The sequence below is a fragment of the Melopsittacus undulatus genome, chromosome 1 (assembly GCF_012275295.1).
Source record: "Melopsittacus undulatus isolate bMelUnd1 chromosome 1, bMelUnd1.mat.Z, whole genome shotgun sequence".
Lineage (NCBI taxonomy): Eukaryota > Metazoa > Chordata > Aves > Psittaciformes > Psittaculidae > Melopsittacus > Melopsittacus undulatus.
Window position 1 is genome coordinate 24,638,051 of NC_047527.1, and position 14,335 is coordinate 24,652,385.

At 35.3% G+C, this 14,335-nt stretch overlaps 1 protein-coding gene across 2 annotated transcripts in view; it reads right to left on the minus strand.

Moving 5' to 3' along the window:
• Positions 1-14,335, minus strand: part of TMEM67 (transmembrane protein 67) — a 32,556-nt gene that overhangs the window by 16,857 nt on the left and 1,364 nt on the right. For both annotated transcript variants that reach the window (XM_031050587.2, XM_005150860.3), the window contains exons 2-13: positions 14,221-14,309; positions 12,711-12,804; positions 11,158-11,257; positions 10,689-10,758; positions 10,519-10,593; positions 9,263-9,325; positions 6,800-6,954; positions 6,571-6,679; positions 5,314-5,400; positions 3,272-3,337; positions 1,559-1,715; positions 1,065-1,188 (exon numbers count right to left, since the gene is read on the minus strand). In XM_031050587.2, the coding sequence (XP_030906447.2) occupies positions 1,065-1,188; positions 1,559-1,715; positions 3,272-3,337; positions 5,314-5,400; positions 6,571-6,679; positions 6,800-6,954; positions 9,263-9,325; positions 10,519-10,593; positions 10,689-10,758; positions 11,158-11,257; positions 12,711-12,804; positions 14,221-14,309 (1,189 nt within the window). The remainder of the gene's footprint in view (positions 1-1,064; positions 1,189-1,558; positions 1,716-3,271; positions 3,338-5,313; positions 5,401-6,570; positions 6,680-6,799; positions 6,955-9,262; positions 9,326-10,518; positions 10,594-10,688; positions 10,759-11,157; positions 11,258-12,710; positions 12,805-14,220; positions 14,310-14,335) is intronic.

The window sequence follows — 14,335 nt, forward strand, 5'->3', positions numbered from 1 at the left end:
TGTACTAGTAAGAAAATACTAAATGGACAGAGCAACCTGATCAATAAAATGTGAGTTACAAGCTCAATGACATGGCAATTCACATTTTAAAGGCAACAGGAGTGTACAAAGGCATGGACTTATATACATAAAAAGAAAAAAACTGGGGAACTTTATTTGTAAGAGAATACCTGAATCAGTCTTTACTACTGCTCACATTACAACAGCCACAACTGAAATCAATTCCAAGGTAACTTTTCTCAAAACACTACAGAATGACCTATATGTCTGTTGACTTTTTCAAAGGGGTGACATGGGAGGGTGTTCTCCTAAGATACATAAGCAATCCTTATTTTTTTTTTAATAATGTAGTATGTAATTCTTAGCAAATGGAGTTGGTACATTAAATTAATCTTCAAGATGGTTACTTGTATGTAACAATACTCTGTGCTACTCAGCCATCTTATTAGTTAAAAAGTTGTAAAGAGCTGAATAAAAATGGAGATCTCAAGTTTTAAAATTGCCATCTTAGAGAAAGACATTACATAAAGAAGGTGAAAAAAAGATTCTTCCAAAACACATTCCAGCAGAGATTAACCATCAGTAACGACCCTAGCAGGTAGCCTCACAATTTCAGTTGAACGACTACTCTGAAGCCTATTCTGGATTGTATATGAGAATATGCAACAGTTTGTAAAAATACTACAAAAAACTAAAATAGAGTATGAAGCAGCAACCTTGTAGAATCAGCAACATATACATTGAAAAAGAATTAACAGGAGTTTTTAGGTCTTTCTAGATGAATGAATGACTGCTAACTTGCATTATGCATACATACAGTGATCCACCATACCTGGAAAGTAATCACAGTAATATTAATCCTCACAAGTCAATGCTGTTTGCTAACTCATTGATCAGAACAACCTATGGAAACTCTTGCTATTTCCAAATATACAATGGAAAAAGCAACACAGGACATATTAGAAACAACATAATAAAACAACTTTCTTTTATGACAGTAAAATGCAGACTGCACAAAATCTACTGTATTTTCTATGTACTATGTATTATATGCAACTAATCACCTTATTGCTATTTTGCTAGCAATACGAAGTACTCTTGGTAGTTTTTCCAAATCATTCTCTTTTCCACTTAGCGCATCCACCAAAAAAAATCGACGAGTCAGAAGCCAGCTGTTCATATTAGTGCCTTTAAAAAAACACGACAGTCCCATTATATGTAAGAAATTAATTCAACACACAAAGAGAATGAAATCTACTAGAAAGGATACATATAACTGTATAATACACCTAACTGTATCCAGGTTGTAAAATTACTCACTTCCAACTTAAACAAGTACATAATTAAATCAATCGACTGGGCTGGTGTATGTAAGCAAAGTTTGCACTTAACACCATGAGAACATGCCCACAAAATATTAAGTTCTTAAAGCAGAAACAAGTTATGATGTGTTGTGGTATCTTTAAAACTACTCACTAACAGTAATTAATACAAATTCTTTCTATTTGAAGTTAGTCAAAAGTTATTTGAATTCACAAAATGTTACTATGAGTCTTACCTTGATTAACAAATATTTCACTGTACTGAAGATTCAAATTTAAAACAGGCACGTCCCAAAGATATTGTTGTCCATCGTCACCATTATATTCAAGGAATAGGTCATAAAAAATTGGATTAGCAAAATCCAGTAAAATCTTGGACACTGAAATTTTGCACTGTAAGAACAAAATATTAAAATAATAATACCACTTTAGCCATTTAAAGATTTTCTCAAGTTGTGGATTCTTCTCCTTCGAGATCATTGCAGAATCTGTCCCACTTCTTCACAAAAGATAAGGCATTTTTCCTGGTTTGAGCAGTAGCAGTCATTTTTCTCTTTCTTGGTATCTGGTGCAGTGCTGTGTTTTGACTTTCGGGCCGAGAACGGCTGCTGATAGCAAGTATGTTTTGAGTTACTGCTCAAATGTTTGGTTTGTCCAAAGCCTTTTCTGAGCTCATGCTCTGCCAGGGAGGAGGGGAGGCTGGGAGGAAGGAGAGACAGGACACCTGACCCAGGCTAGCTGAAGAGGTATTCCATACCATAGCACGTCATTCCCAGGATGTAACCGGGAGAGACCCAGAAAGGCTGGAGCTCTGGGGGGATGGAGGAGGTATCGGTCAGTGTTCTGTCGGGCAGCGTGAGGTGAGTTATGGGTCGGTGGCTGGTGAGGTGTTGTATTCTCTTCACTTGTTATTTGCTTTATCATAATTATTTGTGGTAGTAGTAGCAGTAGTGATTTGTGTTATACCTTAGCTATTAAACCGTTCTTATCTCAACCCGTGGGGGCTACATTCTTTGGATTCTCCTTCCTAACTCTCTGGAAGTCGGGGGAGCAAGGGGGGGGAGTGAGTGAACGAGCTGTGTGTGGACTTGGTTTAAACTACGACAGCATTCCAGCAAGCAATTACAAAATCCTAATAATTTTATACAAACCCTTAGAAATTATCACAATGACCAGAATGACTGATGCTGAGAAGGAAGCTCTGCTAACATTTCTCAACAGATTAGAAAAGAATTCCTAGAAAATTTCATAGACATAAAATTTGAAACAGCATAAACACCAAAGGCAAGAAGCATGAACAGTGGAGTTGCACAGTACAGTGTCTGGTTTTGGGCTCACCACTACAAGAGAGAAATGGAGCTACTTGATACAGTCCAGTACAGGCCACTAAGATGATAAGGGACTGGAGCATCAACCCTATGAAGAAAGGCAGAGAGAACTGGGATGGTTCAGCCTGGAGATGAGAAGGCTCAGGGCGGAACTTATCAATGTTTACATATACCAGAAGGGAGGAGCCCAGTGACCGGACCAGAGGCAGCAGGCACAAACTGAAACAGAAGGTTTCTTCTAAGCATCAGGAAACACTTTTTCACTGTTAGGGTTATCAAGCAGTGGTGCAGGTTGCCCAGACAGGTTGTCAGAACCACGTCTATGGCTGACTGAATTTAGCATCTAAGTGTACACAAGATCACGAATGCAAATACCAGTTCAATTAATTTTGATTATCTTATGCAGTAGACAAGTTTTGTGATGTACACTTAAATAAATTTTTAAAACTACATTTATTTCAGTCAATAATAAATTAAAATAAGCAACAGTTTCACGACAAAGAAATCCATGTTGCAGCTTATGGCTAAGCTCCAGAGGTCCTTTAATAGGCACTGAATTACTGATGATGCATAAAAAAAACTTAATTCAAAATTCAGAATAGCATTTTATCTCTTACTTACACTTTGTTGGTAAGTTGTTCCAAATGCATAAGCTGCATTCAATTTAGTTTGGGTATCAGGACAAAGCTGCACAAAACATAGTTATGATTAGGTTAAATCAAAGGTATTTTCTTGCATGAAAAGTATTTACAGGTAGCCCAATCAGTTAATGTATTCACAGTTCTCACTGTGAAAAAAGATATTTTGTTCTACTTTTTTTAAGAAGAGAGGGATTAATCTTGAAGAGTAAATGCAATTCTTTATTGTACTAATACTGGTGTTCTTAAAATGCTGCTTTAGCTTATAAATACTTGCAGAGTGTTTTTCACTTCTATCACTGAAGCTGAGATCTGTGGAGAGAAGCATCCAACCCAGCAAGAATAATCTTCCTGGGGACTGAATGCACTGTGCTGCCTCAAGCTTTATCAGTGACTTCTGCTAAAGCTAAGAATCACACGAAAACAGAACTCCACCTACATATTGTCCCCTTTCTCTTGAGCTGACATTCTCAGAGAACCAAAGTTATCATGACAACTAGTAGTTTGCTTTTTTTTTCCCCTTTTTCAACATAACTTTTACATTTTCTGCAAAGAACAAGTCATTCTAAGCAGAACCCAGAAAAATGGGCCAAATTTTAACTAAATGGGCATGGCACTTAGTGGAGGGCATAGCCAGTTTCCCCAAATGAAAATCAAGTCAAAATTTACATAAACCACAATTCTGTTAGTGTGCAACTGAAATTCTGGGAATTGCTACAATTATGCAGATTGCTTTAGCACTGTGATGCCTTATCATCACACATAATCTGTTATATCACAAGATGCCTCAAATGGAAAAGCTATTAATTTCCCATTGATTTTTGATAGCTACTAAATGGTCTGCTTTTAGGAAATTAATGTTTCCCAAGAAACCTTAAAATCTATGTCAGAATATGTACTTTTCTACACACAGTAAATGGCTTAGTAATCTTTTTGCTCAGGCACTATCTTCCCTTATAATTTGAGAGGCAGATGCAGGAGAGTTCATCCTGGGACAATCACAAAAGAAACAGCAGTCATTATCTAAATCCCGAATGTCAGCTGCTCATCTGTAGATACTGGAGCACTTGAAGTGACATGCTCAAAGAGTGACATGAAGAGTGTAGAAAAGAGGACAGACAATTTTCAGTTGTTCTTGCTAGTGTTCCTATTGTTGCCTGCTTAGGGAATTACTGACAGTGCCTAGATTGCCACTGGATTGCTAAACAAATTTGTCTCTGTAACATGTTTGCAGCTGCCAATTTCTGCTAAGTATTAGTCTACTGCTCCTTCTACTTGCTTACTTGCATTTTTCACACACTATCTATAGCATGATACTGCTGAAGTACAATGTACGTATGCCACTGAAATGAGAGCAGTGTCCAAAGATACTTTGAATTTTTTAGCCAGTGTTCACCACTCTACATAAAGCATCCCAGTAAGCTTTTATAACTTTTTGTTATGAAAAAGCCAGGCAGATGCTGCCCAAAGTGTTCATTTTATATAAAAACCCAAAAGAAATTAGCAAACAAAATTTTCCAAGAGAACTGAAAGAAAACGGGGTGGTAGACCAGTTTTCCTACCTCTCTTGACAGTGACATAACCATTGATTTGCTTGGCATGCCCATAATGTGTGAAAACAGCTGGCAGCATCTAATAGGGACATACTCATAGTATCATCTACAAACACCTGTGGACTGGGAACTAAAGTACACTTTTTTCCACAAGAAAAAGAGGAGTAATAATACATGGGTAACTGTAAGCTGAATGGGAGAAAGAGATTTTTAGTTCTAAAGAGCTAGTGATGTTTTTCAGAGCTTTTCAATCTGCCAAATTTATATTGGTCCAATAGATGAAGGAAATGTTGCTGAATTTATACTTTTGATTTTATAAAGATCATTGTGAGCAAGAGTCAAGGACTATTCCAGCTCTATAGTTATGAACTGTCCCTGCTGTAGTAACCAAAATCTTGGCTTTTGCCTCAGTTTGACTAAAGGCAATCAGAATGTTATGGTATCAACAAAAGATAATTTAAATCAAACATACCTGTAAGAGGCCTCCTTCCAAACTCTGCCACTTAAGAAAGTTTCCTGCAGCATCAAATGAGGCTGCAATAAATTGCAGCTTTACATCCTGATGATGAAAAACGATAAATAATGAAACTGCCATAATGTAGACATAAATATGTTAGGGACTGTTGCCTCATCATTTGATGCTTCCCTAAAACTTTCAGCAAAATGCTGCATTTTTTTCCTCCTTTGATTTTATGTTTTTAAACTTGGTTTTGGTGGTCTACTTTTTAAAAAAACCCACACTTTACCATTCTTCTACAGTTTCACTGGTGACATGGAAAAAGTCCCAAAGGAACGTCTACACAGATTGACATGCCCTAAACTAATCAGAAATCTATGTAGACTTCTAATGCATACCAGGCTGGGATCTTGAGGGCTTCCAGGAATTTCAGTGTTAGGAAGAACAATAAGTATTTTAGTTGCTAAAATAACAGCTGCATTGCAATACTGTTTAATTTAAAACACAACCTTTTAAGGATGTGTCTAAAAAAAACCTTATTTTATTTTTGAGAAAGAAAACTTAAGATAAATTTGGAGGTGTAACTGGCAAACTGGTTATCACTACACTACTTACTTTCTGTGTTTAGTTTAACTTGAATAAACCATCCCAGTTATTCTATTTTTACAACAAATCTGGAAAATAAAACACGTACCTATTTGATTTACTGTTTTATTTCTTCTTAAAACTGTGCCAGTTAACAAGCTATTTAAGTAGGCTCATCCCCTGGAGGGGGATACTGACTTTGTTAACACTGAAATGATTGCATTTCCTCATCTCTTTTTCCTTTTTTTCTTTCTTCTTTTCTTTTTTTCCACCTAACTCACTGCAGGAGGAGGAAAAGGCTGGAGTAATAGACTGAATCCATCTCTGATACAATTTAGCTTGTAGAGATTTGTAACAGTAATATTTTTATTAATTTGTATTTATTATTTTTAACCATAATATATTTTAATTGAAATGTACATCTTGACATTATGCGAATGTGGGTATGAGCACATGAGCAAAGCAAATGTGTGAGTGAATGAGTGCAAGTCAGTAAAATCACCTTACCTAGAGTTTTTTCACATAAATATTGCCTTCCTCTTCCATAATATCTCGCACTGAGTTCTGTTACACTGCCTAAATATTACCTTTTGTAGATCCACACCTGTACAAATCTAAACCTCTTTATGTGATTATATCCTCTTCTTCCTAATGTCACCTTCCCCATGTATACTACCTAACACCTACCTTATCTGTTCCTTTAAAACTGAAGATTGTAGGGAAATTGTTTGCCTCAAGCACTTGGGATGCTAATCCTGGTCGATCACCATAATATAGCCATGGAAGATTATGCCTCCTGAAAAGAATGACAATGTTTTCTCTGAAGAAACATAATGTTTTGCATCAAAGAACATTTAGAATAACCATTTCCATAAAATACTATCAAAAACCAAAATTTATGGCAAAAGCAACTTACCAGAAGGCTATTGAATGGGCAACACCCAGTCTTGCTGTATTGACATAAATATACTGAAATAAACCACAGGCATCAGTACTTGAATAACCCAGTGAGTTCATGTTCATCACACACATATTTCCAAGAGCTTGGCATGCTGTTAGGTTAGAGTACAACTGCAGTGGAAGAACACAACACAGAAAAGTATTTATTTAACCCTTCTTTCAGTGATGCAGTCATAAAATTGATGTTACTTTTAATAAACCATTCGTAAACCTTCATTTTTACTTGAAAGTAATTTCTTTTTGTCAACACCTAATATTTTCTCCCAGCTATTCAGGTTCCGTATTTTATAGGTCTGCAAATGATGGCATGAAATCAGTGCATTTAGAAAACAAAGTATGAATCAAAATGTTTAATACCACTTAGGCTTTATGACAAAGATGACTCCATCAAAGACCGACAACTGTAGCTGCACGTATTGTAAGTATTTTATTTCCAGTTTAAGTACTTTTTCCAGTCTGGTCTTCCTAAACTATGTTGTACTTATTCCACTCTTCAGTTCTGGTAAACAAACACTGCTGTGTGATAGGCAGAAGTGAGGCCTGGCATCTGGGTGCAGTGATCACTACACTAGTATTAACCTGCCACCACCTACTGCCTTGTGTGGGTATGATCAGCAGTTGCACATTACTTCCAGCCAGCAATCCTGAAGACCTCAGCAGGCTGAGGCAGACAAAGAATATAAACTAATGTAAGTGATGAGGATAGTCTCAGTTTGTAAAAGACAATGAGCTAATCAGGAAAAAACCTCAGAGCTGTGTTTACATGATGGTGATGGGAGCAGCCACAAAAGTGATTGGGGAAAATACTGAACAGAAGTCTGCTGTAATACTAACAGGGAGGATGCCTGCCAATATGGGAACTGCTAACCTTTGGAAATAGGCCTGGGAATCAGAAACATCCTTGGGAAGTGCAGCTGTGTACTTAAACACCAGAGACATCCTGAGATACCACTGATAAGCACAAAAATAATTAACTGTAATAGCAACTTATCAGCTGGAAAGGTGAAAAACAGCCTGGAAAAGGGAAGACATTCTAAGAAAGTACAAAATGGCAATTACTACTGGCTGTTACAAACAGTCTGGAAAAATAAAAACTGGTCTGAGAGTATAAAACATCAGCTGCCCAGGTAGTGCTATCCTACACCACCTTATGGCTTGGCAATATAAAAATCACTTACTTTTTACCCAAAATGGAGTGAATCTGTCCCTGTCTCACTCACACAAACACACATATACAAAGAATGCTGCCTGCACAAACTGTTCTATGATGAGGTTTATCACTGCCTGATAAACTCTAGGCAGTTTATCAGACTATTGTTGAGGATGCTTGGCTGACTGCAGACTCTGCAACACAAATCATCTTTGAAGTAAGACTTCATCTGTCATTGATTTTAAGGCCCCCCTCCTGGGAGGGGATTGGTAAGCAATGTACTGGTACTATTTTGAATAACGTATATGTGTAGGCACACATATAGCTAATTGATCATAAGTGTATTTGCTGCTTTACTAACAATACATCTGTAGTAACTTGTAATACTGAAATATATGCTTCCTGCTACTATTGATTGCTGCTCCCATTGGAATACATACATATCTGCTTATTAATCGTAAGTATACTCACTTTACTACTAATAATTTATAGTAATCTATAATAAGGAAATGTAGGAAATAAGGACTGTGTCTGCCTGTGTATTATGGAATTCTGCAAATCCAATGTTGTGATCCTTATACACCTGTAGGACACATAACCCTTTGAGTCATGATGTACTGGGAGGAAAAGTAAGGCCTGAGAATTTAAACTCTGATTTTGAAGAGAGGAATACAGATGAAAAAAAGGCGTGTGGTAACAGTTCGTAAAAAGGAGGCAGAGTGAGGCATATCTCCTTCACAAGTGGGCATGAATATGTTGCTGCAACCACTCTTCTAACCCCTGCTTACCACCACCCAGAGCAACATAATGATAAGTAACATTCGCATACAAAAAGCAAAGAAAACTAGAAAGGATGGTTGTATGGTTATCCTTCTCCATCACAAACCAAAATAACTAACTGAAAAGCAAGAAAGAGGTAAAGACCAGCTGTCAATCAATAGTGAGTATGTAAGAAGTCAGTTTTCTGAGTGATCCCTTACTGGATAGACCCAATGACAGTTCACATACCTACTGACTATTGCAGGATTTCTTCTTCAGCACCATTCACCTTATGAAGATTCCAACCCTGAAAATCTGCATTAACATTGACTAGCACTCAATATGCATTCTAAACATTCTGTATATATACTTCTTTCTCATTTACTGTCATCTCAAAATAAAAGTGTTTAAAAATAGGCAAGTTAAGTTCCAAAAATTAAAGTGTCATGCTTTCATACAGAGTATGACTTCTGTATAAAAAAGCAAACTGCAAACATTGACAAAACTCACCCAACAGGCAGAGGCTGAGGACTGCAGGTTTTTCAGAAACCACGCTGATGTCAGTGTTATACCCTGTAAATAAGGAATTGCTTCACTATCTGTGTTCAGAACAAAATATCCATAACGTAACAGTCTGGAAAACTGTGCCAGCTAGAAGATGCTATTTATTTTTCCAATGAGCTTTCTATTGTTTGTAAATATCTCAATCAAATCAGCTCTGCTCAAAACAGCCATAATGCAGTAACTTCTTTCATGTCACTGAATCAGGCAAAATATATAGAAAAAGAGCAGAAATATTTAAGATTTGAAGGAGCTTTCTTTACCGCACAAGGGAAGTACCGACGATTTCAAGGGTAAGGTGTTGACTTGGTGGTAAATTTAACTCAGGGCCAAATTTGACAAATTAATTATTTCACAGCCTGTTTGTTGTAACTACTCATATTTGAACTAAACATAGCTTTTGCACATACAGTGAGCAACTGAAAAGACATTTTTTCAATAAAATATAATTTTAGAAGATGTCGTTTTCAGAAAGTCAGACCAGCGTTTGCTATCAGGAAAGTGCAAGACTTCTTTTTGCTTTGTTTAAAGAGTACTCTTTAACATTAATTCAGTTAAGAACAAACTACATTTATTAGCCACATAGCATTTCCCACTTCAGAACTACTTGGAAAACAGTCCTGTGAGCAGATCTGATAACTAATAGTTCATTAGCTAAAACAAAGAAAACACCTTCATGCTTCTCAACAGAACATATTTCCACTGATTAGCCAATTCAAGGTGGTCAAAAATTTCAAACACAGTCGCAAACTGCACGTGTTAATTTTCTTCTATCAGCTCTATCTGTCTGAAAACTAAAAATGTCCTTTCAGTTCCTGTATCTTCTTCTACAGATTTTACACGAATACCCATTTTACATAAGAAAAAAAGGAGAAAGAAAAAAACCTCCTGTTTTTCTGATACAAGAGTACATTTTAAATACATATCATACAATAGACCATATGATACTGTTTTTTGATATTAAATTAATGTAAATGACTTCATCTTTTCAATTTTCCAGAGGGCGAGAATTTTCTTAAACATATTTCATTAGAATAATACTTGCCTGGTCTACAAGTCTACACTGTATCTGGATGCAAGCTACCTTGAAATCACCATGATCAGACAACAAATCACCACCTTTGTTTTTCAAGAACTGAATGTAGAAGGCTTACTGAAAGGAAATAATGGGATAGCTTGAAAATATTTAGAATAAACACACTTACCAGCTGTGCAAAACGAACAGTTGCAACTCCCTTTGGGGGTAAGTTTTCACCAGCACTGAAACACAGCCCACCAGTCTAAAAAAAAAGGAAAAAAATAATGGAAATCTAGATTCTTGTCAACATAACTTTTCTTTTTCTGAGCTTTATACAATAAGCATTCTTCCACTTACTAAAATGTTTGGGCTGCTGCAGTCACAAGACTTGCTTGCATTGATGAATGTTTGTTCACATCTTACACACCTATAGATCACAAACATGAAGCATGCACTTAAAATGTAGTTAAATATGAGATTTACTATATAGTGATAGCTGATTACATAGTATGCCTGAAAACACCATAAGCATCTTCACTAGTTCAAACTGAAATCCAGAAGACATAACTGATTTATTTCTTTTGTCAGTGAAATAGAAATGAAATAGTTAATTACCAAAATAAGAATTCTGTTTCTGCTGTTTCAATCCAAATCTTTTTAGTTCCACTAAAGCAAAACCAACTAACCAAACCGCTGGTCATCAGTGAACACAAAGCATACTGTTTGAGGCTTGAGGACTTCAAATATAGGCTGTTCCTCAAGAATACCCATTTAAAAAGAACAAAATCGTTCTAATTTATCATCAGAAAAGGCAAAAGATACTCACTTGTTTCCTGATGCATCTGAAGCAGAGAAGGATTGCTCACTTCCGTTACAATGTAAGCACAATGCTTCATCAAGCAAAACGCCATCGATACTTCTTTCCACTAGGTGGAAAATAAACTCAACTGTGATAAAACTGCATGACACACAGTATGCCACAGACATTAAGAAGAGTGTGAAAATGTGTCTATGCAGATCTAAAATAAATGCTAAGAGTGTATTAAAAAAAAAAAACAAGTTGCAAATAACATCTACTATAAATGCACATTCATGTATACATAGGTGCATTGTTTATAGCTATGCATATGCAACTTAGTTTCAATGAGAAAAGCAGTATTTCATGCCCAGTTATGCTGTTCTTTTTTATTTCTTCTTAGCCAAATATCAAACCAAGGCTTCACTGCAAAGCTAAAACTCAAATGTTAATTTTATAAATTACTGGAAATAAAAACCTAATTTTAATATTAATCTGAAATTATTCATACAAATGTCACAAATTCAAAGTTTCAAAATGGCATCTTCCAGCAATTAAATAATTTGGCAAGAGATTTCCAGTCTAATTATTAAAAAAAAACCTACCAAAAACCCAACATAACCACAAAATAATTACAATACTAATGTTCTTTCTGCATGTTAAATTACAGAATCAGCTCTCATTATTTTACTATGTCTTGAAAGCTTAAGGGAAATTATTGGTATTCAATCAATTATTGGTATTCAATTGGTATTCAATTTAAGGACCTGGAAAACAGTGATTCTCCAGTACACTCTGTTAGGAATGTAACCAAAGTGGACATTAGTAATACTTACTGAAAAACTTACAGGCACACAGAAAGCCTTTTCCATATTGTGTCTTTGAAAATAAGGAAAACTAGATCTTCCAAGAGCTTATTTGCTTCATACTCTTGATGAAAATTATACTTTGCTGTTAGGTTTTTATTGTGCTAGATAAGCAAAAATTTAGTTAATGTAGACACTAAAGTTAATATTAAAATTGATTTTCTGTGTCTACTAAATTCACCTGCTACTATTAGAGATCAAAAAGTAAGAGGCACAGATACAGGGAAGCAGATTGCAGGAAATCAGAAATACATGCCTGTATCTCAGGGAGGCATGAAATCTGCTGATATTATTGCACAATAGTTTGCTTGACTTGTTCTGGCTATTCTGTTTCACCTACTCTTATATGTATAATTCCTGTACAGCAACATACCTATGTATTAAATACTTCAAAATATTTCAATGTTTTTTCTTAGTCTGTATTGACATTGGTTTTATTCCAATTTTAATGCCTCCACCTAGTGCCAACAAGCTTAAAAGAAGTAATATATTAGTATTTATTTTATGAATGTTTGCAGAACAGTTTTTATTGCAATGAGAACTGGTACAGATTTATCTGCTGTCTTTTAGGAATGATGTTTAAGATCAAAAATAATATTGAATCTTTACATTAGATATGTAAACATATGTTAAATTTCCTTCTTTATTAGAAGAGCATGCCTTCATAAGCTCAAATATCTAAAACAAGCACTAATATATCTTGCATATATTTCTTACCTACTATTTCATTATTGGAGCATTTACATGTTCCTTCTGAAGTTAGACCTTTAGGGCAAGTAATACAATTCCAACCATCTTGAGTAACTCCAGTCTAAAATAAAATGTAAATCTATTATACTTTTCAAAAATACACACATCACCCAATACCTGTGAAGAATGGCTGGTCCAGCTGTTATTAACTAGAAAATGTGTTCAGATACAACAGCATCAGTAACATTCATGAAGCTTTTAAAGACTAAAAAAAGGCAGAACAACCTGGCAAAAGTCATTCCTATGCAGACATAGGCTAAAATAAAAAGTGTCAAGATTCTCTGAACACATGAGCTAACACCTTTGAGTCAAGATAAGAGCTGATTAAAAGTAGAAGTTTAAAAAAAACAGATACAGAGGTTCTACACTGGGAAAAAAAATATCAATAAACATAATGTATAAATAGACTACCTGCATATAAATATACAGAAGTAACGGAAATTGAGGGGTTTTAAGAGAAGCAGGTTAAATAACTGCATGGAATTTTGCATGTACCCAAATATCCACACTTTACACTATGATGTAGCTGCACTACAGATTAAAACCAATGAGGAAAATGGAGATAACTGCTCATCTTCAGGTATTATTGATGTTATTCCCTTCTCCACTAATATAATTTTATCTTTGTATAATGTTTCCCATAGGATCAATGACAAATGCCACCATTATAAGAAAGAAACAGCAGAATGATCAAAAAGCCAATTTTTTTGTCAATGTCTTTGTCCAACATAGCAGGAAGATGGAAAGAAGTGAGAAATTAACTTCAATTACACACTAAACACCTAACTTACACAACTAAGATGGTCTCTTCAGATTTCTTCTATAGTTACTGGAGAGAAAGAAGTTATCAGGAAGACTTTCACATTGAAAAGTCATTTACTGCTGGAGAAAAAATATTCCTCTATTTACTATAGTGGGAAAAAGCTGGTTAAGCCTGGTGCCACTGTCTCAATACTGTGAATATAATCCAAAATTACAGCCTGATTTGCCAAGAAAAGTAGAAAGAACTGGCCAATCTACAAAGGTAGATTTAATGAATGTAACATAATAGTAGCAGCTCATTTTGAAGTAAAAAGATAAAGTATCGGGGTCTATAAGTATTATGATAATAGGATTTATAAAAATAATCAAGATGCCTAGGAGCTGAAAAGCATCTTTGGCTTTTTATAAAACAGTGTTCTCTGGGCAAAAATAACATAACATGAGGCAGAAAAGCAGTGAAGTGAAATTAAACATTTAAAATACTCTTACCTTGTCTGTGGGGGCCAAATTTATATGAAAAAATTTGCATTATAATAGCAATAAACACTTCTAAATAAGTAAAAAAATCTGCCTAAAAGCATGGTCTTTAAAACTCCCAAGCAAAGACTAATGTGCAAAGTAATTTTAAATCATAAAAACAACTTGCAGTCAGGAGGAAATTTAAAATTATAAAAGCATTATCTTTATGGCAGAGTATTAAAAGTTTAATACTTACCATATTTTCTGGGCATTTTTCACAAACAACAGAGGACCCCCCATTACTAGAAACCATCCTGTATCCTGGCTGGCATACACATGAGCTACCTGAAAAAAAAACCAAAACAACAAAC